Source organism: Penaeus monodon, chromosome 36 (assembly GCF_015228065.2).
Source record: "Penaeus monodon isolate SGIC_2016 chromosome 36, NSTDA_Pmon_1, whole genome shotgun sequence".
Lineage (NCBI taxonomy): Eukaryota > Metazoa > Arthropoda > Malacostraca > Decapoda > Penaeidae > Penaeus > Penaeus monodon.
Window position 1 is genome coordinate 23,123,259 of NC_051421.1, and position 22,500 is coordinate 23,145,758.

Here is a 22,500-nt window from a genome sequence, read left to right on the forward strand (position 1 = left end):
TCGTAATGGCACAGTTTAGGCATATAGAACTAACGATTGACTGATAGCCTCTACACAAAAAGAAGTTTGGATAGGCGTTTTGGCATCTTATACTGATGTTTCGGCTTTTGATGTATTGTGATGTCTTGGCTAAAATCATTTTATTGCGAGTAAGGCAGTGTAGAATTTTGGCATCATATATATATATATATATATATATATATATATATATATATATATATATATATATATATATATATATATTAGCTACGTATCGTCAACAGTAATCTGGTATTAGAAAAATGGTCCTAGGTTGGGTTTCCTTTGTCTATATTTTAAGGAAATCTCTCTCTCTCTCTCTCTCTCTCTCTCTCTCTCTCTCTCTCTCTCTCTCTCTCTCTCTCTCTCTCTCTCTCTCTCTCTCTCTCACACACACACACACACACACACACACACACACACACACACACACACACACACACACACACACACACACACACACACACACACACACACACGCGCACACGCACACGCACACACACACACTTATGTCAATTTATGTATCTTTCTCTTTCACCTCGTCTCTTTTAACAGCCAGTTGCGTCCACACATGTGCGAGCTGGGAGATGTACGTGCTCGAGGTTTGTTTACCAAAATACAACTGCCTTCTCTTAGCAGAACCACTTACGGGGTGGCCTTGAAGAGCATTCGTAAGAAAGAATAAGGACGAATAAACATTCTTTTTTTAATCAGCGACTCAGACCAGTGGAATGCCGTGGCCTTTGTTTGCCGTGGTCAATCTCCCCGCCCGAACCTCTGACCTTGACGGCGAAGGAAAAAAAAAATCTTGTGTGTGTGTCTGTCTGTTTGTCTCTCTGTCTGACTGTGTGTTTGTCTCTCTGTATGTCTGTGTGTTTGTCTTTCTGTATGTCTGTGTGTTTGTTTCCCTGTCTGCCTGTCTCTCTGTCAGACACGAAACGAGAAAATCATTGTTAAATATTTGATTTTTAGCTTGCAATTTCCCAGACTTTTTATTCCTATATTCTTCAACATCTCAGTCCTTTGTATTATATGAATAACGAAATTATATATTCCTTTACTTTTATGTAAGTGTTGTTAAAACGTGGATAAGATACACTAGCTGGAAACTCTAGAGGTTCGTCTTCATCACAGCGAAATATTAATTAACACACAGGAAGGTACGAGGGTGAACGTGAGGTTAAACAAGTGTGACGTGGATGGGCGGGAATATGGGGGGGGGGTGTTAAAGCACAGAATGGAAAACAAAAACTTAATGAAATTAAAATATGAGAAAAAAATGTAAATTGAAAACTGAATCTTTAGAGACAGGTGGGTTTTCATTAGGTAAGGTTAGCAGGGAACTATAAACCTGTGCTTTCGTTGTAAATGCGTGCTCTAATGCAACCCTGTTAGTGATTTCATTTTGAAATATAATAAAACGTGAAGCTATTTCAAATTTCATTAAATTATTAATAAACTGCAAATGAGGAAAAAAAATAATTAAGAATTTTGTATCACTTTTGCCCTAAAATGTAGCCTCGAAAGTGTTTTTCGCCACAAGGTTTTGTCCTCAGGAGGTTTTTCGCACAGTCGTAGGGCTTGCAGATCGCCGAATCTATGGCACCGAAGAGGTCGCGAGCAAGGAAGGCCATTGGAATGCGACACGGGGTGTCTTAATCATCTTAATGAAGAGAACTAGATGCCCATGGAGTGAAGGCATTAGTCATATAGGTGATGAATATAGGGTTAGACTTGTAGGATGACTCCAACATTCTTCAGCAGTCTCAATTCGTGACATCTGTCTGCACGGGAAACTTAAGATACTGTGGGTAATCTGCAGGAGGTTTTGCAAGGCATCCTCATTCAGATAAACAGGAGATTGTACTTCTCGCATTTATTCACCGTTTTTTTTATCAGGGCTGTTTGTTATAGATAAGGACAGAAGTCTGTGTATATGCAAATAGTAATGCGTTCAGATACATGCTTAAACGTCGATGGATTGGTGAATTATTGTTGTTCTCTTGGTTTTAGATAAGATGGATTCACACTCATGATAACGGTTACGACAGCGTCATAGGATGCTACAATCAGCGTTGACCGAATAGACAAAGCTCTTGATGTGGAGTCGTTTCAGTATGAGATTAGTTGTATCAAAATGAAAGCCATTTTTTTTAGAGAGAGAGAGAGACAGTCAGTCAGACAGTCAGTCAGTCAGTCAGTCAGTCAGTCAGTCAGTCAGTCAGTCAGTCAGTCAGCCAATCACACGATATTGGCAGGGATAGGGAAGGAGTGTGTGTACTGGCCTTTTTTTTACGAACTGAAGAAGTTGCATTACTCTTCCACTCGTCACGATTCACGCTTTTCTGTATATTCTCTGCACCGGACGCCGACCACGGAGGAGCGAGCGAGCGAGCGGGACCCCAGCACCAGGCCTCCCGCCACGTGAGGAGGTCTGGCGAGAGCGAATGCAGCAGACCAGACGATATGCTTGTGGGCGTTGACACGTGAATATGATACGTTGGGGTCGTTATGCACACGTAGTAATTGATGCCATTCTTTTGCATGTGTTTAAGATATTTCGGTTTGTTATGTATTGGCTTAAAATCATTGTATTGCGAGTAAGGCTGTGAAGGATTTTGGCATCATGTGTGTGTGTGTGTGTGTGTGTGTGTGTGTGTGTGTGTGTGTGTGTGTGTGTGTGTGTGTGTGTGTGTGTGTGTGTGTGTGTGTGTGTGTGTGTGTGTGTGTGTGTACATACATACATACATACATACATACATACATACATACATATAGATAGATAGATAGATAAATAGATATAGATATTAGCAACGTATCTTCAAAAGTGGTCCTAGATTGTATTTCCTTTGTCTACTTTAGGTCGTTACCACCGAGGGACGCCATTTTTTGTAGTAACACTTTCCTTTTTTCTGGAGTCGTTACGATAAAAAAAAGGAAAAAAAATGTTGATATAGTCTATTAGCCGGTGATGACGACCTGTTATAGACGTTCTTTATCATTAAGACAGATAATTGGTAAAAGGTGAAAGAAATGTCATTTACATTTTATGTTATTTTTTTCTAAAGCTGCATATAGCAAGAATTCCTGACAGACAGGTTTTGAGTTAGAATCCATGGATATATCCCTTTTAGTACATTACTGGATTTATTTTTAAAAAGAGAGCTATTTCTGTTATATCACGCTGTCTCCACGAGCTTCACCTTGGCTGCATGTGCTAGTATTCCCACGTTTTATTTTCTCTCCAGATTTAATCATCTATATTTAAAAACGGTGTCCGTGGGAAAAAGTCCGTCATCATATGTTTAATCTACAGTTGTTGTCGTGTGCTTTACCTAAAGAATATATTTATATATTTTTAAGTGCCCTGTCCCACAAGGACATGGCGATCATGGATTTCCATGAATATACCTCGAACATATTCTGCCAGAATATGCTGCAAGGAAACATTCGTTTGTGGTTTTTTTTTTCTGTTCTTTTCTTTTCATGCTTTTTCTTTTATATGTCGTTGGAAGTGTGGTTTACCAAGTAAATTGTGCGAGTAGCGACTACGAAAAAGAAGAATTTGTTTCCGCTGACTAAACCGCGCGCAGAAACCTTGAGTAAAGGATGTCGGGCAAAGCTTATGTACATGCTGTCTGTTCTCAAGTCCACCTCCGTGACGAGACAGATAATGCGGGAGAAAGTACACCACACAATAACACGGGAGAAAGTAAATCAAATGTTGATATGAGTAAAAGGACATGGATTGGTAATACGAGAGAACGTGTGAAGTATATCAAGTAATTAACGTAACATGGCGACAGGAAAGAAAACTGATGTCGCAATGTGATAACTTATTAGATTACGCAATCCGGAGTTGCTTATGCACCACAGCTGACTGTAATAACGGTGTTGAAAGTTCATTTTCTCTCCGATTACTTAATGTTTACTTTTGTACCGCAAACACACACGCACACAATACACACGTACACAACACGCATACGCACACGCATACGCATACGCACACGCACACAACACACACACACGCACACAACACGCAACACACACACACGCACACAACACACACACACGCACACAGCACACACACACACACAACACACAACACACACACAACACAACACACACACACACACACACACACACACACACACACACACAACACACACACCACACACACCCCCACACCCCCCCACACACCCCCACCCACACACACAACACAACCCCCCCGCACGCCCACAAAACACATACACACCACACACCAAAAACCCTCACACCCCCCCACAATCCACACAAAACCCCACATACCACACACAAAAAACCCCCGGGGGGGGGGGGAACACACACACAACCGCACACCACACACAACCGCACACACCCACAACCCCCCCACAAACCCCCAAAAACACAACCGCACACACACACAAACCCCCCCAAAAACACACAAAACACACACACACACAACCCACACACACCACACACAACCGCACACAACACAACACAACCGCCCCACACCAAACCCCCACACCACACACACCACACACACACACACAAAAACACACACACACCCACCCCCCCCCCACCACACACACACACCCCCAAAACCCCACCACACACCCACACGTACAAATTACACATAACTCATAAAAATTTTAATAAAAAAATATAAAAAAAATAATATATATATTTTATTATATTAGATAAAAAAAAAAGGGGGGGTTTAAATATATATATTATATATATTAAAATTTTTTATATCTATATTTATTATATAAAAATATATAAATATATATAATTAAAAAAAAGACAATAGAGAGAGAAAGGAGATTATAGGGGAAAATAATAAGTTATATATTTATCTATTTTTTAAAATTATTACCAATAATAATATAATATTTTTATATAAAATATTATTAATTTATATATATATATATATATAAAAATATATATATTTATATATATATTTAAATGTATTTTTTTATATATAAATTTTATATATATATATATTATATTATTATATTATATAAAAAATAAAATATATATTAATAATATATATAATATATATAATCCCTATACTATATACATTTTAAAAGAGAAAAAAGGGGGGGGCGGGGGAGGAGGAGGGGGAGGAAAGAAAGAAAAGGGGGGGGAGCCCGGGAAAAGGGGAGAAAGGGGGGAGAAAAAGAGAGAAAAGGGGGGGAGAGGGGAAAAGAAAAAAAAGGGGAGGGAGGGGGGAGAAAAAGGAAGAAGAGAGGGGAGGGGGAGAGAAAACAAAGAGAGGAAGAGGAGGAGGGGGAGAGGGAAAAAGGGGAGAGGAAGGGAAAAGGGGGAAAAAAAAAAGAGAGAGAGGAAGGGGGGGAAAAAAGAAGAGGAAAAGGGGGGGGGAAAAAAAAGAAAGAGGGAAAAAGGGGAGAGAAAAGAGAAAAGGGGGAGAGGGGAGAAGAAAAAGGAAGGGGGGGGAAAAAAGGGGGGAGGGGGAGAGAGAGAGAGAGAGGGGGAAGGGGAGAGAAAAAAAGGAAAAAAAAAAAAAGGGGAAAAGGGAAAAGAAAGGGAAAAAAAGGAAAAAAAGGGAAAAAAAAAAAAAAAAAAAAGGGGAAAAAAAAAAAAAAAAAAAAAAATAAAAAAAAAAAAAAAAAAAAAGGGGGGGAAAAAAAAAAAAAAAAAAAAGGGGGGGGGGGGGGGGGGAAAAAAAAAAAAAAATGGGGGGGGGAAAAAAAAAGGGGGGGGGGGGGGAAAAAAAAAAAAAGGGGGGGAAAAGGGGGGGGGGGGGGAAGAAGAAAAAAAAAGGAAAAAAAAAAAAAAAAAAAAAAATTTTCTTTCCCCCCCCCCCCCGGGGGGGGGGGGGGTTTTTTTTTTTTGGGAAAAAGGGGGGGGAAAAAAAAAGGGGGGAAAAAAAAAAAAAAAAAAAAAAAAAGAGGGGGGAAAAAAAAAAAAAAAAAAAAAAAAAAAACCCCCCCCCCCCCCCCCCCCCCCCAAAAAAAAAAAAAAATTTTTTTTTTTCCCCCCCCCCCCCCGGGGGGCCCCCATTTTTTTTTTTTTTTTTTCCCCCCCCCCTTTTTCCCCCCCCCCAAAAAGGGTTTTTTTTTTTTTTTTTTTTTTTTTTTTTTTTTTTTTTTAAAAAAAAAAAAAAATTTTTTTTTTGATTTTTTTTCCCTTTTCCCCCCAAAAAAAACCCCCCCAAAAAAAAAAAAAAAATTTCCCCCTACAAATCCCCCAAAAAAAAACAAAAAAAAAAAAGGGGAAAGGAAAGAAAGAGAAAAGGGGAGGGGGAAAAGGAGAGAGAGAGAAGAGGAGAGAGGGGAAAGGAGCGGAAAAGCTAAAAAAAAAGTTATCAATTCCTTTTCCCCCCCCCCCCCCCCTCCCCCCTCCCCGGGGGGTTTTCATTTTAATTGTGTGTGTCAGTCGCGGGAGGCAGCAAACCGCACATGGGATCTGAAACGGCTGTCGCGTGTTTGCATTCCTATATCCAGGCCTTTAAAAAAAAAAAAATGGCAAATACGTTGCTGAGGCGGTTAAGGAATTCTCCCGTAAGTAATTCCTGCATTCCTGTTGGACTGCCATCGTGCCCAAATTTACTTGTGTTTTTTTTTGAAGTGCGGAAATAGGGTACTGTGCAGAGGGTCTAGTCCATAGTTCACGAGATAATGTGGTAATGCATTTTGTTGTGGTTGCCTTTCTTCGTTGAATACTGTGGAAGGTCGCGAATGATGATATGGCTTTAGCGGCAAATTACCAGTGATTTTCCAGTAATACACCAGGAAAGTAGTAGTGATGCTGTTGATTTATTCTAGTTATAGATTATAGTATATGTATTTAAGAAGAACGTTTTTAATATATATGCTTTTGAAATGTATCCATAAGTCTTAACGGGCGCATACGCACACGCAATACACACATGCAACACACATTACATATAGAAGACACACACGCAATACACACATGCAACACACATTACATATAGAACACACACACGCACAACGTGTTCACACATCACACACGTACAGCATGCGCATATTACTGTACACACACACACACACACACACACACACACACACACACACACACACACACACACACTACCCACCACACACACTCTCTCTCTCTCTCTCTCTCTCTCTCTCTCTCTCTCTCTCTCTCTCTCTCTCCTCTCTCTCTCTCTCTCTCTCTCTCTCTCTCACACACACACACACACACACACACACACACACACACACACACACACACATATATATATATATACACAGACAAACAATTAAACAATGACAGTTCAGGAGAATTCTAAGGGGTGTTAACTCCTTATAGTGTGTGGAAGTAAAAATTAATTTGACCGTTAAACCCATTCGCAGACAGTCAAGAGGGGGAACGATAGTTATTGCAAAGAGGTACTATTTTTCATGTTTAAAGTTTATTTTTTATTTGAAACCAACCAATAGAAAAAAAAAACATCTACAGAACCAACTAAACCATAGTTTAATTTGCTTTCAGCACGAAATCAAATGTTGTTCCTAGAGTTGGACCACGTTATTGAATTAATACGCCCCATTTCTTTGGCATAGCTTGTTTATTTTTAAAAATATTTTCTTCGCAGTCGATGGTTCGGCTGATGAATCCCCGGCTGTGCTTGCTGTGGGGCGGGGGAGCAGTGCTCGTGCTCCTGCTGCTGTTGGCGACGAGGCCCAAGGAAGACGAGGTGGAGGGTTTTGGAGACCCGGTCAAAGGTGCGGCCAGGGCTCTCCACCAGGCGGCTGCGGCCCTCCTCCCCCCACCCCCAGGAGTTTCTCCACCCCTCCTCCAGGTGAGTGCGCTGGCGCAGGCTTTGCTGCCGGCTGCAATAGGCAAGGCGATCGGCTTCTTTGTCTTTCGTTTCGCTTGTGTCTCTGATCAGGGATGTCATATATAAAATATCATGGAGATTAAGCTTCACGTTCGAAAAACGAAACAGCATTTTAGTCCTGGAGAAAATAGCATGGTTTCTTTCAAGAGGTGATAAAGACAAAAAAAAAAATGGTTAGCAAGAGGCCAAAAGTGAGCAAAGAGTCTAGGTAAGCAGAAAAGTCTGTAATGTTCCTAGAGAAAAGTACGTTTGTGTGATGTATTTTAGAGACAAATGTTCAATTGAAATGGAACAGTCATGATACTGAAGAAAAACATAGAAAAAGTTCTTGCGCTTGTGTATTTTGTAGTTATTTATTCAACAATTCATTCTACCAGAGATGACTCCCTCCTTCCATTACTAATCTTCCTTTAGTATTTATACTATTATTTTATATAATTCTTTACCACTTCCCGTTTGTTGTGAATAAAAGGCATTCTCTAGATTGTGAGTGAAGCTAAAATATGTATGTTGTTTATAAGCATTTTTGTTTCCATCCCATTATGAAGGAAACTGAAACATAGATTTCACCTGCTCCTTGCTTCTTCAAATAAAGATATTTTCAGAAAGCATAAGTCGTATTGCATTTTATGAGAAAAGAAACATGCGAAGATTCATTATCAGTGTTTTTAGTTTTATAAAACTAGGAAATCGTCATTTTGTTTTCAATGTTATCGGGACACGCAAGGAGGAAAACTACAGTTTCTTTGTTCATCATTTTTGTAGTCAGTTACGAGTGAACAGTGAGCTGTGTTATAAAATTATTTTCAGATCTTTTTTCCCGCCAGAAGTAAAGTAAAACAAAAGTCGAGTATTAACAAATGCTGATAAATGAACTGTGTTGCAATACGAACTGAGAAAACCGACACCGTTAGTCCAGGACGTTTCACACGACAGTCCCAGATTAACGGAGACATAAATCACGCACACGTCAGTTCCATTCAACGATTTTCTACTTTTTTTTTTTAACACGGAATAATGAACAGGCGCTACATTAGCCATGACGCATCATTAGTTCTTGGGAAACGTATCTTCGGATTCGGAAGAAGAGGGACCAGTAACGCCCCTTATGTTTTTGCGATGCTTCGGCACATATAAAAAACACCGGTCTCATTGTGATACGGAGGCTCTGCATGTTGCATTTTACCAGTTACTCCTCTCTGTCTCCTCTCTCTCTCCCTCTCTCTCTCTCTCTCTCTCTCTCTCTCTCTCTCTCTCTCTCTCTCTCCTCTCTCTCTCTCTCTCTCTCTCTCTCTTTTTCTCTGCTCCTCTCTCTCTCTCTCCTCTCTCTCTCTCTCTTCTCTCTCTCTTCTCTCTCTCTCTCTCTCTCTCTCTTTCTCTCTCTCTCTCTTTCTCTCTCTCTCTTTCTCTCTCTCTCTCTCTCTCTCTCTCTCTCTCTCTTTCTCTCTCTCTCTCTCTCTCTCTCTCTCTCTCTCTCTCTCTCTCTCTCTCTCTCTCTCTCTCTCCTTCCATATATCCCTAGCAGTGACCTCGTTGAACGGCTAACATGTACCATCCTGAACCTAGTGTAGTAGTGTTCTTGTCTCTTTAATAACATGACTTCATAGAGAAATTTGGATTTGCCGTAACACATATTTGAGTACATATCGCTGACAGCGACAGATTACGCATTAATCAAAATGTGCACGCGCTTAGGCCTACACGAAATGGAGTCGCCCTTAAGTTTTCCTCGCTTGGCTGTTCTTGTTTAAACGTTAAGGTTTCGAGAGTTCAAAGGTTTCTTTCAGATAACGCATTGGTGTTTGTATACCATGGCTTCGGATTTCCGTTTCCGTTAAGTGCCATCTGATTAGCATTTAATAAATTTGTTTCTCGGTGGCGCAACCCACAAGTATTTTTTTTTTCTTTAAGTTGAATGACTTTCACATCATCGCATACATTGTAGTGAAGAAGTCGTGGTGTTGATCCTGTTGCAATATCATTACATTCCGAAAAAATGCATTAGATAACGATATGAAATTATCATATCTCGTAATGTCAGTATTGTCTATTTTAGCAGCTATTTTTGTATGAAGGTTATTCTTAGAAATGATATTGCGACTTCATTGTTAGCTTCTTGAACAAAAAAAAATCGAAAGTTCAACTCGTGGGTCGTCCACCACTTTTTATTTATTTATTTATTTATTTTTAACAAAGTCCGTCAACTTGTTAACTGTCAGAACAATACATTTCCCATTGTATTCTGATAACAATATAAAAAAATATATATTGAATGAAATTTTTAAAAATTTAACCACATAACCCGCATTGTTATCGGGGCAATAGTTCTGAGCAAGTACCCCCAGTCCCAAAATATGACGAACCACTCGGGGCAGCTCATATATGCAGTGATAAGACAATCAACTGGTTCCAAGTGCAGAAGAGCTCAATGTTGCATTTTGATCGAGGGAGCCATTTTGTGAGCAGCCTTCAAGCTTCATGTGTAACCTCTGTCGTCAGAGCCGTGCTGATGCAGAATCCTATCTCTCGCGTCCGCAGCATTTGTCGTGCAATATCGTTGGGCCTATTCCCTAATCTCTTTACCCTTAGAATCACTGCAACCCATGAACACCTGGAAGAAAAGAAAAGAAAAGAAAAGAAAAGAAAAGAAAAGAAAAGAAAAGAAAAGAAAAAAGAAAGAAAGAAAGAAAAAAAAAGATCGCAAGATCGCAAAGGCCACATGTCTGTCATAATAGTAGAATATATAACCTTACCAGTACCAGTCATGCCCCCTCAGGTTGTGTCAGATATTTTGCAGAATTCGATTTGAGGATGTTGTCTGTCTTAGTCTCATTGATGCTACAACTTCCTCTCTAGCTTCACGACAATCATTTAGATTTTATCCCTGATTTATATCTAACTAGAATTCGCTTTCCTTCATCGCAGGAAAGACTCGAGCATATTTTCATGTCGTATTGCGGAGCACTGACGCCGCATATTTTCCTTGTTGATTGCCGTTATTTGGTCCTCATATTACCTGCACTAATTACCTCGCAACGTTTCACATAAATATACGCTCGATTTGATTTTCTGATGCATGAGTTTTTATTATTTAAAGATAACGACCATTTATCTTCCTTACAATAGACTCTATCCTTGCTTAACAAATGGTCTGCGCACACCTTTTTCTCCTTGTCTTTTAGGCGATAGTCATCCGCTGTTTAAATTATTGACGCAGGAACACCAAAGAATGTGTGTGTGTGTGTGTGTGTGTGTGTGTGTGTGTGTGTGTGTGTACGACAAACTAATAGCAAAAGAAGGCCAAGGCCAGTGTTGCAGAAAGTCAAGTTCATTGGAAAGGTCAGGCCACAAGTATGACCACAAGTTCAAGAGCCCGAGAAATGCCTCAGTAAGGTCAAGGTCGCGTAAAAAAAGACTCCGCATCGTTTTAAGAGCACGCCAAAAATAGGACAGGATTGCAAAAACCGGTCAGTGAAAGATCGAAGTCGCAAAAAGGTCAGTATCGGAAAATATTAATGAAAACGACATAGTTCTAAAAATGATCGCTAAAAGGTCGAGGCCGCCAAAATGGCCCAAGTACAACGGATAAAGTTTTTTTTTCTCTTAACTCTTTAGAGAGAGAGAGAGAGAGTGAGAGGGAGAGGGGAAATGAGTGAGAGAGAGGGAGGTGAGACATAGACAGATATTTAAAGAGGCAGAGAAAGGGGGAGGGTGAGAGAGAGAGAGAGAGAGAAGAGAGAAAGAGAATAAAGGGAGAGAGAGAGAGAGGAGAATAAAGAGAGAGAGAGTGTAGTGACCTGCTCCCTTAATCTCCCTCGCCTCGCATTCCTGAAGAGCCATCTGCTTCCAGCCTTACAGTAATTCGACTCTCCTCCACCAACGCCAACAGGTCTACAATCCGAAAATCCATGACATTTACGAAGACACCTTAGAGCAAGCCGTCTAACCTCTAATGCTCGCAGATATTTAGTACTTTTATCACTTTATCACTTGCTGCAAAAGATAAAGAAACAGAAAAAGAGGGAGAGAAAGATAGACAGAGAGAGAAAAAAGATAAATAGGTAGGTAGAGAGAGTGGGGGGGGGGGGAGTATGCCTGGCATACAAGCATAATTGTATGCAACCTATAGGCGTCCTAAACGGCGCCCATCCCGAGGGCCCACGTGGCTTCTGCCCAAGAGCTAAACGGCTCGCCTGGCCTCGGACAGTCTCGATATTGGCACCACACGAGGAAAAGCACAGTGACCTCAGCCCTTGATCCAGGCTGGCCCAACAGAATGAGCCTCGTCGCCGCTCGTCAAGATTTCCTCCCTTCCTCCTGCCCTAGGCTGGGCCCGGGCACGTCACCGTTCATCGCTGTTGTATTCTTGAAAGAGTCAAGTAGTACTAAATTTATCTTTGCTAAGCCAGTCCAAGTATTGAGTCTATTATAAAGAGAGAGAGAGAGAGAGGGCATAAATGAAAATTACAAGAACCGTCCAACAACTTCGTGTCAGTACCCCTTGAGTAAGAAATTTCTATCATACTGTAATTCATATTACAACACGCTTCGGTTAATGCTGATGACCCTTAATTGGAAACCACAAAGACAGAAGTGGATAAAGATTATACTCTTATTTCCCTAGTAGCAATAATTTTCTGGTGACCAAGTGCCAATTACTACACGGTTGTACTACAGCCTCTCAGTCGGAGAGGGTATATTTGTGTTTCTTGGTTTATACTAAGAAACACACACAGGACCATCGATTAACATCTGTCCTTTATATTTTCAGAAACCACAGGATGCCGACAGAACAGCAGCGGGAGCTAGCAGCTGCGCCCGTGGCAAGTGGGTCGAGGGGCTGCCACCTTTATATATCATAACCCCAACGTACCCACGAGCGGAACAGGTCCCCGAGCTCACACGAACGGCCCAAACGCTCATGAACGTACCCAATTTGGTGTGGATTGTGTCAGAAGACGCGCCCGTGCCTACCCAAGCGGTCGTCAACTATCTAAATGAAACTGGCCTGAAGACTGTCTACCGAAGAGGTTGGTGACAACAGTAAGACTAGTATTAATTTAACTCCATACGTATCCGAAGTGTGTGTGTGTGTGTGTGTGTGTGTGTGTGTGTGTGTGTGTGTGTGTGTGTGTGTGTGTGTGTGTGTGTGTGTGTGTGTGTGTGTGTGTGTGTGTGTGTGTGACTAAGAGTGTATCCGTACATGTGCGAAAAAGTCTCGGGTGTTTGTATGTCATATTTCCCATACTAGTTTGGATGCATTCCACCATGGAAGAATTAAACATTGATCGTGCATCTTACATGTTTACCACAAAAAAACGTACATAACTGCGTGTTAAAACAAATTGCGTTAGCAACGATAAAGAAACACACACAACCTATGGGCGATGATGTATACAAGTGTTACGCTAACGGATCTGTAGTCTGGATACAAAGCTGGTTGTGCTTGCTCTTTTTACAAAAATGGCTTACTACAACATCAAGTAAACATGAGAGTGCAAAAATTGGGCCAGCACTACACAAACGGAGTTGGCAGGTATCTCCTTGCAACGGAATTCTTAATGTCTCGGGGCTCTGAAGTAATTATCTGTGACTCACAAAGTGCTGTTCGAACACTAAATTCCTTCAAAGCAGGTGACGATGAGGAAATTGTGAGTTGCATTAAGCGTAACGTAATTTATGTAATAGAGCGCAATTTCAACATTCAGTTTGTATGGATTCCATCTTATGTTGGCATACGCAAGCACGACCACGTAAACAAATTGGTGAAGAAAGCCTGTAGCAAAGATACTGTGAACATAGATCTTGGGATGCCTCTTGCTAGGGTTGGACATATATTGAAAAATTCTCATAAGGAAGAACTAGTAGATCTGACCAACACTCAAAGGCTTGAAAACTGTACCACAAGGCACTACAATCATTACAAAGATAGCAAGCCTTCGGTGCCACTTGGGTGGTACCGAAGTCAAACCAGACAATGTAACGTGGTTATTGCCAGAATACGTTTAGGTTACAGAATGTACTGGCAACTGCACGGTGCAAGAAGTGCAGATGAATCTAAATGTAGGCTGTGTAACGAAGAAAACAAGCGAACGCTTGAGCATTATATTTCGGAATGCCATGTGATACAGCCCTTCAGACCACCTAACATGAGGTATAAAGAACTATGTCAATATTTCATTTCATCTGATCATTGGAAGATAGACTCGTACTATATCCTAAATTTACTAAAACTTCCGTAAACAAATAACAACAGTGTTATATAAACAGTTGCAAAATCACATCAACGCAATAATTTTGTATGATGTATGAACTATTTCTATTTTAGCTCGTACAATTACAGTAGTCACATACTACTGTACCATGTCAGATATATGTAAAACTGTAATGATGATTGCCCACGCCTGAGCAGAGACTTATATACTTAACATAGTTAACTTACTTAACATGGTTTGGATACCGGTTTTATTGGCAGGTCGGCGCAATTTGCGACATGATACAGAGGAAACGTGGGAGAAACGAAATCCATTTGTAATGCTTACTCTGCATTTTTATTCTTTCAGTAATGATGCCAGATAAATATCAGAAGGTAAAAAACAAGCCTCGCGGCGTCGCCAATCGCTTATCCGGCCTGGAATACATCAGAGAAAATGCGAAGGACGGGGTATTCTACTTTGCTGACGATGACAACACCTACGATATCAAGCTCTTTGAACAGGCAAGTGTTTTCGCTTTCTTTGGTCTGTTTATACACGCGTTCAGCCAGTCACACGCACGCACACGGACACACACACACGCACGCACGAACGCACGCACGCATACAGTCACGTACACACACTCACGTACACACACTCACGTACACACACACATACATACACACACACACACATACACACATACACACACACACACACACACACACACACTCACGCGCACACACACACACACACACACACACACACACACACACATGTACGCACGCACACACACACATTTACGCACACACACACACACACACACACACACACACACACACACACACACACACACACACACACACACACACACACACACACACACACACACACACACACACACACACACACGCGCGCGCACACACACACACGCACGCACGCACACGACGCACACGCACGCACACGACGCACACACACGCACGCACACGACGCACACACACATACACATGTATATATCTATACAAATTCATAAATGTGTGTATGAGTGCAAGTCCATGTGCGTGCGTACGTGCATATATATATGTGTGTGTGTGTGTGTGTGTGTGTGTGTGTGTGTGTGTGTGTGTGTGTGTGCGTGCGTGCCTGCGTGCGTGCGTGTTGTGTGTGTGTGTGTGTGTGTGTGTGTGTGTGTGTGTGTGTGTGTATGTATGTATGTATGTGTGCGCACGCGCGCGCGTGTGCATGAGAGAGAGAGAGAGAGAGAGAGAGAGAGGAGAGAGAGAGAGAGAGAGAGAGAGAGAGAGAGAGAGAGAGAGAGAGAGAGAGAGAGAGAGAGAGAATCTGTGTGTTTTATGTCAGAGGGAATTATCATGTATCTATGTATATCAGAGGGATATCTTTTACCATGTACAGCTAGTTTCACAAAAAACTCTCTTGCAGATGAGATGGACACAGAGGGTTTCAATGTTTCCTGTTGGATTGGTGACAAAGCTTGGAGTGTCATCTCCCATAGTCCGCAATGGAAAAGTAGTGGGCTTCTATGATGGCTGGATATCTAAACGAAGATTCCCATGTGATATGGCTGGGTTTGCAGTTAATGTCCAGTATTTTCTTGAGCGACCGAAAGCCACAATGCCTTTTAAGGTGGGCTTTGAAGAAGATGGATTTTTAAGAAGTTTGGGGATAAAAGCACATGAGATAGAACCACTAGCATTTAACTGCACAAAGGTAAGACAATATAGAACATCAGTTGTGTGGGGAATATGCTTGATCCTTTATATGGGGGTATGTGCACTGCTCATTGAGAATTTTGTCATACACAGATGTCTCTACAAATGCCCAGCCACCATTGAGCCAGTTAAAAGCCCATGTCCTCACCTGATTTCCCCATTCCTTGATTTTTTCTTTCTTTTTCTAATGCTATTAAGATTTATACTTATTTTTGGATGTTATAATTATTATAAAGTTATGAAAAAAAAAAAGAAGATAGACAGGTGAGATAGGACGGACTAGTAATTGACTCCTTGGTGACTAAGTGCTTGTGGAGCTATCGCTTTGTTAATGCAGTCACTAAAATAAAATCACAGTGGATAGGGTAGATGTGGCATACCATCCCAGCACAAAAAGTTAAAACAACAGAATATATATTGAGGTATTTCATGTAGACTACTATTCATAGATTTCAAGAGGAAATACATTAAAGTAAATTGATATGAATTTAATGTGAATTTAAGTATTATTTTTCAACAAGCAATTATGTTTACAGATTTGGGTATGGCATACACAGACCAAGAAAAATCAACCTGCATTACCAGTAGTTCAGAATAAGATGACAATGGGAACAAACTTGGACATCCTTAAAACTAAACTGTGGAGAGGCAACGGAACAACGCAAGGAAAAGTACCCAGTAATGGTATTAAGATGGTGTAAATAAATCTTTCTTATCCATTTTCAGAGTTTTCAAGAATTTGTGATAATACATGGTACAGTACTGTAATCATTAGTCACAACACAATTTAGATTTCTTCCAATAGTGTAAATATGCTAATCACAATGTGCCTTTGGTGACTAAGACTTGTTCCTATTAGTGGATATTCTAAGTGTCACTCTATTGTATCATAAATCTGATTTCAATGGTATGGTGACTTTTATCAGAATATTATCATGCATGTGTGCAGGGATGAGGGATTTGGGAAAGGTGTGTATGAGTTTTATGTATTGGTATAGACTTGCATGCCAGTACCATTGTTGATTTTTTATGTGACTACGGTATGTTACATTTATTTTATTTGTGACCATATTTGCTAGTTACCAAATACTCACCACTGTCCTTATAATGAACATTGAGGACTAGGGATAGAGTGCATAATTTTTGGTGAGTTCGAATAAAAATTGGGTGAGGAAGTTGCATATACTAAGCAACTGGTAAAGGTGCAATTTGGAACAGAGCAATTTAATTTTTATTAAATCCAGTTCTTTTTAGTCTGGATATATATTTGTACTATATTTTGTTATAAAATATTTTTTTATTTGTAGTTATTTTAGCAAATGAAACAAAATCCCTAAATTGAAGTGTAATTACAACCATTATTAATTTTTTTTATACTTAAAGGAGGAATGGGATAATTGTTCATTTTTTCCAGTAATGTAAATAGTTGTTTCCCAAGCATGCTTTAAGATCAGAAAATTGTCTTGCGTTTCTTTTTTGGGAATTCCGCAGTATATATCTACCTGTGCTCAATATTTTGCAATATTGCATTGATAGTGCTTTTTAGCTGAATGGTTATGTCTCATTAAAATTATATAGCAGACACCTACACATATACTTAACTAAAATGTATTCTCAAGTTATATATGTACTATCTTTGTAATATTTCAGTTCCACTAGATCAGAAATAATAATTTCTCATTAACTGTTCATGAAAATATAGGTCCTACTCTAGCTTCTAATGTTTGTAAATGAAAAGATATAAATGAGAATGAGCATCTTCACAATGTAAGAGATGTCCTTGACCAGTTTTGACAATATTTTTGTCAGATATACATTGAAATCAGTCAAATACATCTCTTGCACTGTTAAGATGGTCATTCTCATTCATATCTATTCTACATTTATCAGAGTGAATGTCATTTCTAAAGCACAAAGGTAAATGAAGCCCTGGTGAGAAAAGAGCAGTTGATCTATATGTAAATTTTATATGAATTTATAGAAAAAATAAATGTAGCACAGTAAATTTACATTGATGAGTGAAAACTGTTCAGAAATAATTTATTTTAATTACAAAGTAGCTGTTGTAACTTTGGTAATTGTTTGTGGCTGTGAACAAATTTAATGCATTTACAGGTCATAGTATGCCATCTTGATTTCAATTACAAGTTCTGTTAACTGGTTTGTTGGGGGGGAGGGGGTACACACTTTTGCACTTACTCATTTTTACACACATACTCGCTTGTACATACAAACATAAACAATTTCATACACATGCACACACACACATGCATGCACGCGCATACACTCAAACATGCTTGCACAATCAAATGCACACACAAACAAACAAATCAACATGCAAACAAGCACAAACACGCATGCACGTACACACACACTTGTGTTTAAACAAAAACACATTATTAATTAGAAAATACTAATTGGATTCTCACTAAAGTTGATCTATATTCTTTTAACCAGTGACAGATCCCAGTATATTAGTTTGTTTTATAAGTTGTGTAAGAATATATGTGAAGTGTGTAATTTTGTTTATGATAACATCAGCATTTAAGATTCACACCAACTCACTATATAGAATCTCGACAACTTAAATGAGTTCACTCCTTTTTAAATATCTAATAAATCCCATGGGTCTGTCAAAGCTCCCTTCCTTACCTCCCTTCCCCCAATCTACAAAGGCTCTTTCATTATATCTTTATAAAACCTTTTTCACACTGACCCATGTTTTTCTAGTGAAGGAAATCATAAACCATTTCAGTATCACATAAACAAAAGTGGTCATAAAAGAAATAAATTATCCCCATCAAACACACTATTTTTTTACAGGGTGGTGGTTGAGGTGAATTGAAAAGTCTAAGTAACATGGATTTTATATGGAAATCCTTAGTTTTGTATATTATTATAGTCATGGTGAGGTTGATCATGATTACTTTGTAGAACAGTTTTCTTACTGTTAATGTCATAGTTATCTTTAACTTTTATTTTTTACCTTGACTTTGTGTTTTTGTTTGAGGTATATAGAAATAATGCATCAACTTGAGCACCTTGCATTTCATCACAAACAATCATCTTCAGTTTACATTATACCATACAGTATTTATGTCTCATGTCTTTTTTTTCTAGAAGCATCATCATTGTCCTCTGAAATCAGTTGAATTGCAAAGCTTACATGCATTTGCAGTTATGTATAAATGTAATGTTCTTTTTTATTGTACAAATATAAGTGATATTTTGCAAAGTTTGTTTCCTTTACATTGACTATGGGCTAATTTGTAAAGAAAACTTAATTAAGTAAATTAAAATTAATATAAATATGAACATTTCTCTAAAACTTGTGAAGAACTTACATCAATTGTGGTATAAGTCACAAACTTGGTTGTTAGGACATTTACAAATGGATCCATTTTTTTAATTTTATTTTATAAGTCTAGTCAAGTCTTCTATACTGTGGCCGTTTTGTTTCATGCATGAAGATGTTCAAGTGGTTAATGGTTACAATGCAAAATAAATGTGCTAGAGGAGGAGGATGAATGTCAGCAGTTACTTTGAATGTGGAGGGAATGGGAGCAGAGAGACTGGATGATGGATGAGGTATAGGCATGTTATCTTGTGTTATGATCATATAGTTTGAATGTCTTCAAGAATTTGGTTGGAGAGGTCTTAGAAAAAAAGGTTATTAGGAGAAGATGGTTAATGGTTAATGTTTAAAACAAATAAATGTGCTAGACATAAAAGGATAAAAAAAGAGTTCATGATTAGGATAAGTGGACAGAAGGGGATGAAAAAAGACCAAACTTGAAGGTAGGGCAGCCCCTATAAAGTACATTATGTGAGCCTAACAACTGGCACATGTGTATTAGGCTGTGGGGCAGTAGTGTTTGGCAGGGTAGTCTAGACACAATCAATTCTGACATCGATGAGGGGGAAGTTTGATATAGTCAAACAGGGAGGCACTCTCTGCCAATATAAACATCAAGGGGAGGTCATGTCTTCAGAAAGTAATCTTGGCAACAGTATTGTACTGATACTGCATCATAGTCAACAAGGCAGGCAAGTAGGTCTTCTCCACAATCTAACCAATCCTTGTCGTAAACAGGGCAGTTTGTCAGGAAGATGGCGACAGTTCTGGTACAAGTATTGAGGGAGGGATGAGGCAGGAATGGGTTTCCCAGTGAAGTCAATTAAGGTTGATAATGCTTTAGCTTGGGATTCAGATGTAACTGTGACAAGGCAGGAATGACTGGGGTCGCTACAGAAGGAAACTTTGCCTACTTGTTTTTAGAGAAATTGCTGAAAGAGGAGAGTGTAGTCAAAGTAAGGAGCTGTAGAGGAGATCACAAAAAATTAACCCTATTTGGCTGGGCTAAACAGATTATTCAAAAGGTCTGTAGAACAGGGACATGTGGAAGAGGGAGTAGTGTTGAGACAGGGTCGTGGACAATAAGGACGCAGAGTAGCAATAAGGGAAGAGAAAGTAGTAGATGAAGATAGCTTTAGGGATGAAGGAGATGAAGCAGAGTATGTTGGAAGAGGAGGAATGTTTACTGGAGGTTGAGTAATGACCTGGGATTTGGACTGAGTCGTGGTCAAAGGAGAGTCTGAGATCAGTGAATTGGGATAATTTAAATCTGTGGGGTTAGGTGATGAAGGGGAAAGCCTCAATGCCTCTAATAAAGTTTTCATTACTGGCTATGGTAAGCCTGAAGTTTATTGGGGAGAAAAACAGGCATCCCTTGTGGGGTAAGGGCTAGACAACTAAACAGGGGAATACCATGCCCATGGCTACCCCAGGCTGTTCAGAACTGGCACAAAGTGAGCCTCACATTCTCTGCTCATTGTTCAAACTAATGATAAAGGTCAAAAGCCAATTGCTTTCAAACTGGCTTTTAAATGTAAAAAGTACCTACAATCAGAGTCATATTTCAAAAGTTGGTTAACTGCACAATATTGGGTAGCTGAAGGAAGGGGAAACATAAAATTTGTCTTATTGGTTTTATTTGAATCATTACAATAAAGTGCTATTGATAACAGCTTCCTGAAAAGACAATAGGAATGATATTAATAACATAATTCTGAAGTTTCTTGAATGGAAATACTTAATAAGTCCATTTTTACTATGAAACAGCACAACTCAAGTTGCCCTTACCTTCTTCTTCTTTGCTTGTATTTCATATTGGCCATATTCATCCTCGTCATCTTGCATTTTCCTCTTCTTTTCTATCTCCATGAGCTTCTCATTTATCTTTTTACTTGCCTGATTTTCATCTTCATCAATGTTTTCCAGCAGTTTTAACTCTTCACTATACAAATTGAGAAAAATAACAAATAAAATATAATTATTTAAAATGATCTGAGAGAGAGAGAGGAGAGAGGAGAGGAGAGGAGAGGAGAGGAGAGGAGGAGAGGAGAGGAGAGAGAGAGAGGGAGAGAGAGGAGAGGAGAGGAGAGGAGAGGAGAGGAGAGGAGAGGAGAGAGAGGAGAGGAGAGGAGAGGAGAGAGAGAAAGAGGAGAGAAAGAGAGAGAGGAGAGAGAGAGAGAGACGAGAAAGAGAGAAAGAGAGAGAGAGAAAGAGAGAGAGAGAGAGAGAGAGAGAGAGAGAGAGACAGAGAAAGTGTGTGAATGATTGAGGGAGAATTATATTTGTATAGTTGTGTTCATTTCATAAAAATATTATGAGAAAATAATCACTTATGAAATGTGCAGTCTCAGAAGTAATAATTGGCCTATAAAGCACAATCCTTATTCATTCAAATGGCCATTTACGTTACCAATGTTTCTGAGCTTACTATTTTTTCAAGAAAAAATTACTCTTACCTTGCACCATTATCATTTGCTGCTTCTGAATCAGGCTCTACACACAATATACTTAAAGGGAAAAGAGAAAAGCATTACTGAAAATAATGAATAAGAGTGAAAATCACAATGAGTCCACTTCCAGAAAACATTCTCCAAAATACAAAAGCAGTGACGTGTGTCTATAACCAGGACTGTAAGCATTCCACGCTAAAGTTCTTGGAAAAAATAAAAACTCAACGACAGATTTTTTTTCATCTTACCTCAACTCCTCAAATGATATGTTATTCTTTTCATTCTTCAATACCAGCTTCTGCAAAGTCTTCCAATTGTCTTCAGCCTCTTTTACAGATTTGAAATTCACTTGGCAAGAACTATGGGAAAAAAGTATAGATCTTAGGCCACAAAAATTAAGGAGCAAAACAAAAACCAATATCAACATTGAAGGCAAATCATTCTCTTGTAATGCATTCACACAACAGGATTTGCATCTTGAGCTAGGCCTATGCTTCAAAAAAATTGCACTTTATAAAAATCAGGGAATGAAAGTGATTAAAACAGGAAAAAAAAGTATAGGAGGTCTCTGTCTTCCTTTTGGTCAACTACAGAATAGGAAGGAAGGGACGGGGGGAGGGGAGAGAAAAGAGGAACATAAGGTTGGGAAATGCAGTGAGAAAGAGAGAAGGGAAGATGGAGAGATGGCAAGAAAGACAGAAACCAAAGAAGGAAACAGAAGAGAAGAGGAAAAAATGAGAAGCAGAAGAAAATAAGGATAACAAAGTAGTTAAAGTAGCAGACTTACTCTCCAAAACTAATGATTTCAGCACTGGAACAGTCTGTCAAGAGTTGTTTCATTATCTGCGTGCTAATTGGAGAGCGAAAAACAACGTGAAGGCCACAATTTGCACGTAGCTGTGAAAAAGAAAATTTGTAT

The 22,500-nt window shown here is 39.3% G+C and overlaps 2 protein-coding genes across 3 annotated transcripts in view; one reads left to right on the top strand and one right to left on the bottom strand.

Moving 5' to 3' along the window:
* The window catches only part of LOC119595862 (galactosylgalactosylxylosylprotein 3-beta-glucuronosyltransferase P-like), a 24,269-nt gene extending 5,258 nt beyond the window's left edge, over positions 1-19,011 (top strand). The window contains exons 1-6 of one of the 2 annotated variants that reach the window (XM_037945062.1): positions 6,492-6,545; positions 7,607-7,813; positions 12,624-12,882; positions 14,416-14,570; positions 15,487-15,774; positions 16,313-19,011. In XM_037945062.1, coding sequence (XP_037800990.1) covers positions 6,507-6,545; positions 7,607-7,813; positions 12,624-12,882; positions 14,416-14,570; positions 15,487-15,774; positions 16,313-16,477 — 1,113 coding nt within the window. In that variant the 5' untranslated portion in view covers positions 6,492-6,506 and the 3' untranslated portion in view covers positions 16,478-19,011. Of the gene's footprint in view, positions 1-6,491; positions 6,546-7,606; positions 7,814-12,623; positions 12,883-14,415; positions 14,571-15,486; positions 15,775-16,312 lie in introns of those variants that run through there. The other variant, XM_037945063.1, reaches the window with a different exon arrangement.
* Positions 19,012-20,751: 1,740 nt separating this feature from the next.
* LOC119595863 overlaps positions 20,752-22,500 on the bottom strand; it is a 6,809-nt gene continuing 5,060 nt past the window's right edge. Inside the window, exons 6-10 of the mRNA XM_037945064.1 lie at positions 22,369-22,478; positions 21,830-21,940; positions 21,588-21,638; positions 20,920-21,073; positions 20,752-20,808 (exon numbers count right to left, since the gene is read on the bottom strand). Coding sequence (XP_037800992.1) covers positions 20,779-20,808; positions 20,920-21,073; positions 21,588-21,638; positions 21,830-21,940; positions 22,369-22,478 — 456 coding nt within the window. The 3' untranslated portion in view covers positions 20,752-20,778. The remainder of the gene's footprint in view (positions 20,809-20,919; positions 21,074-21,587; positions 21,639-21,829; positions 21,941-22,368; positions 22,479-22,500) is intronic.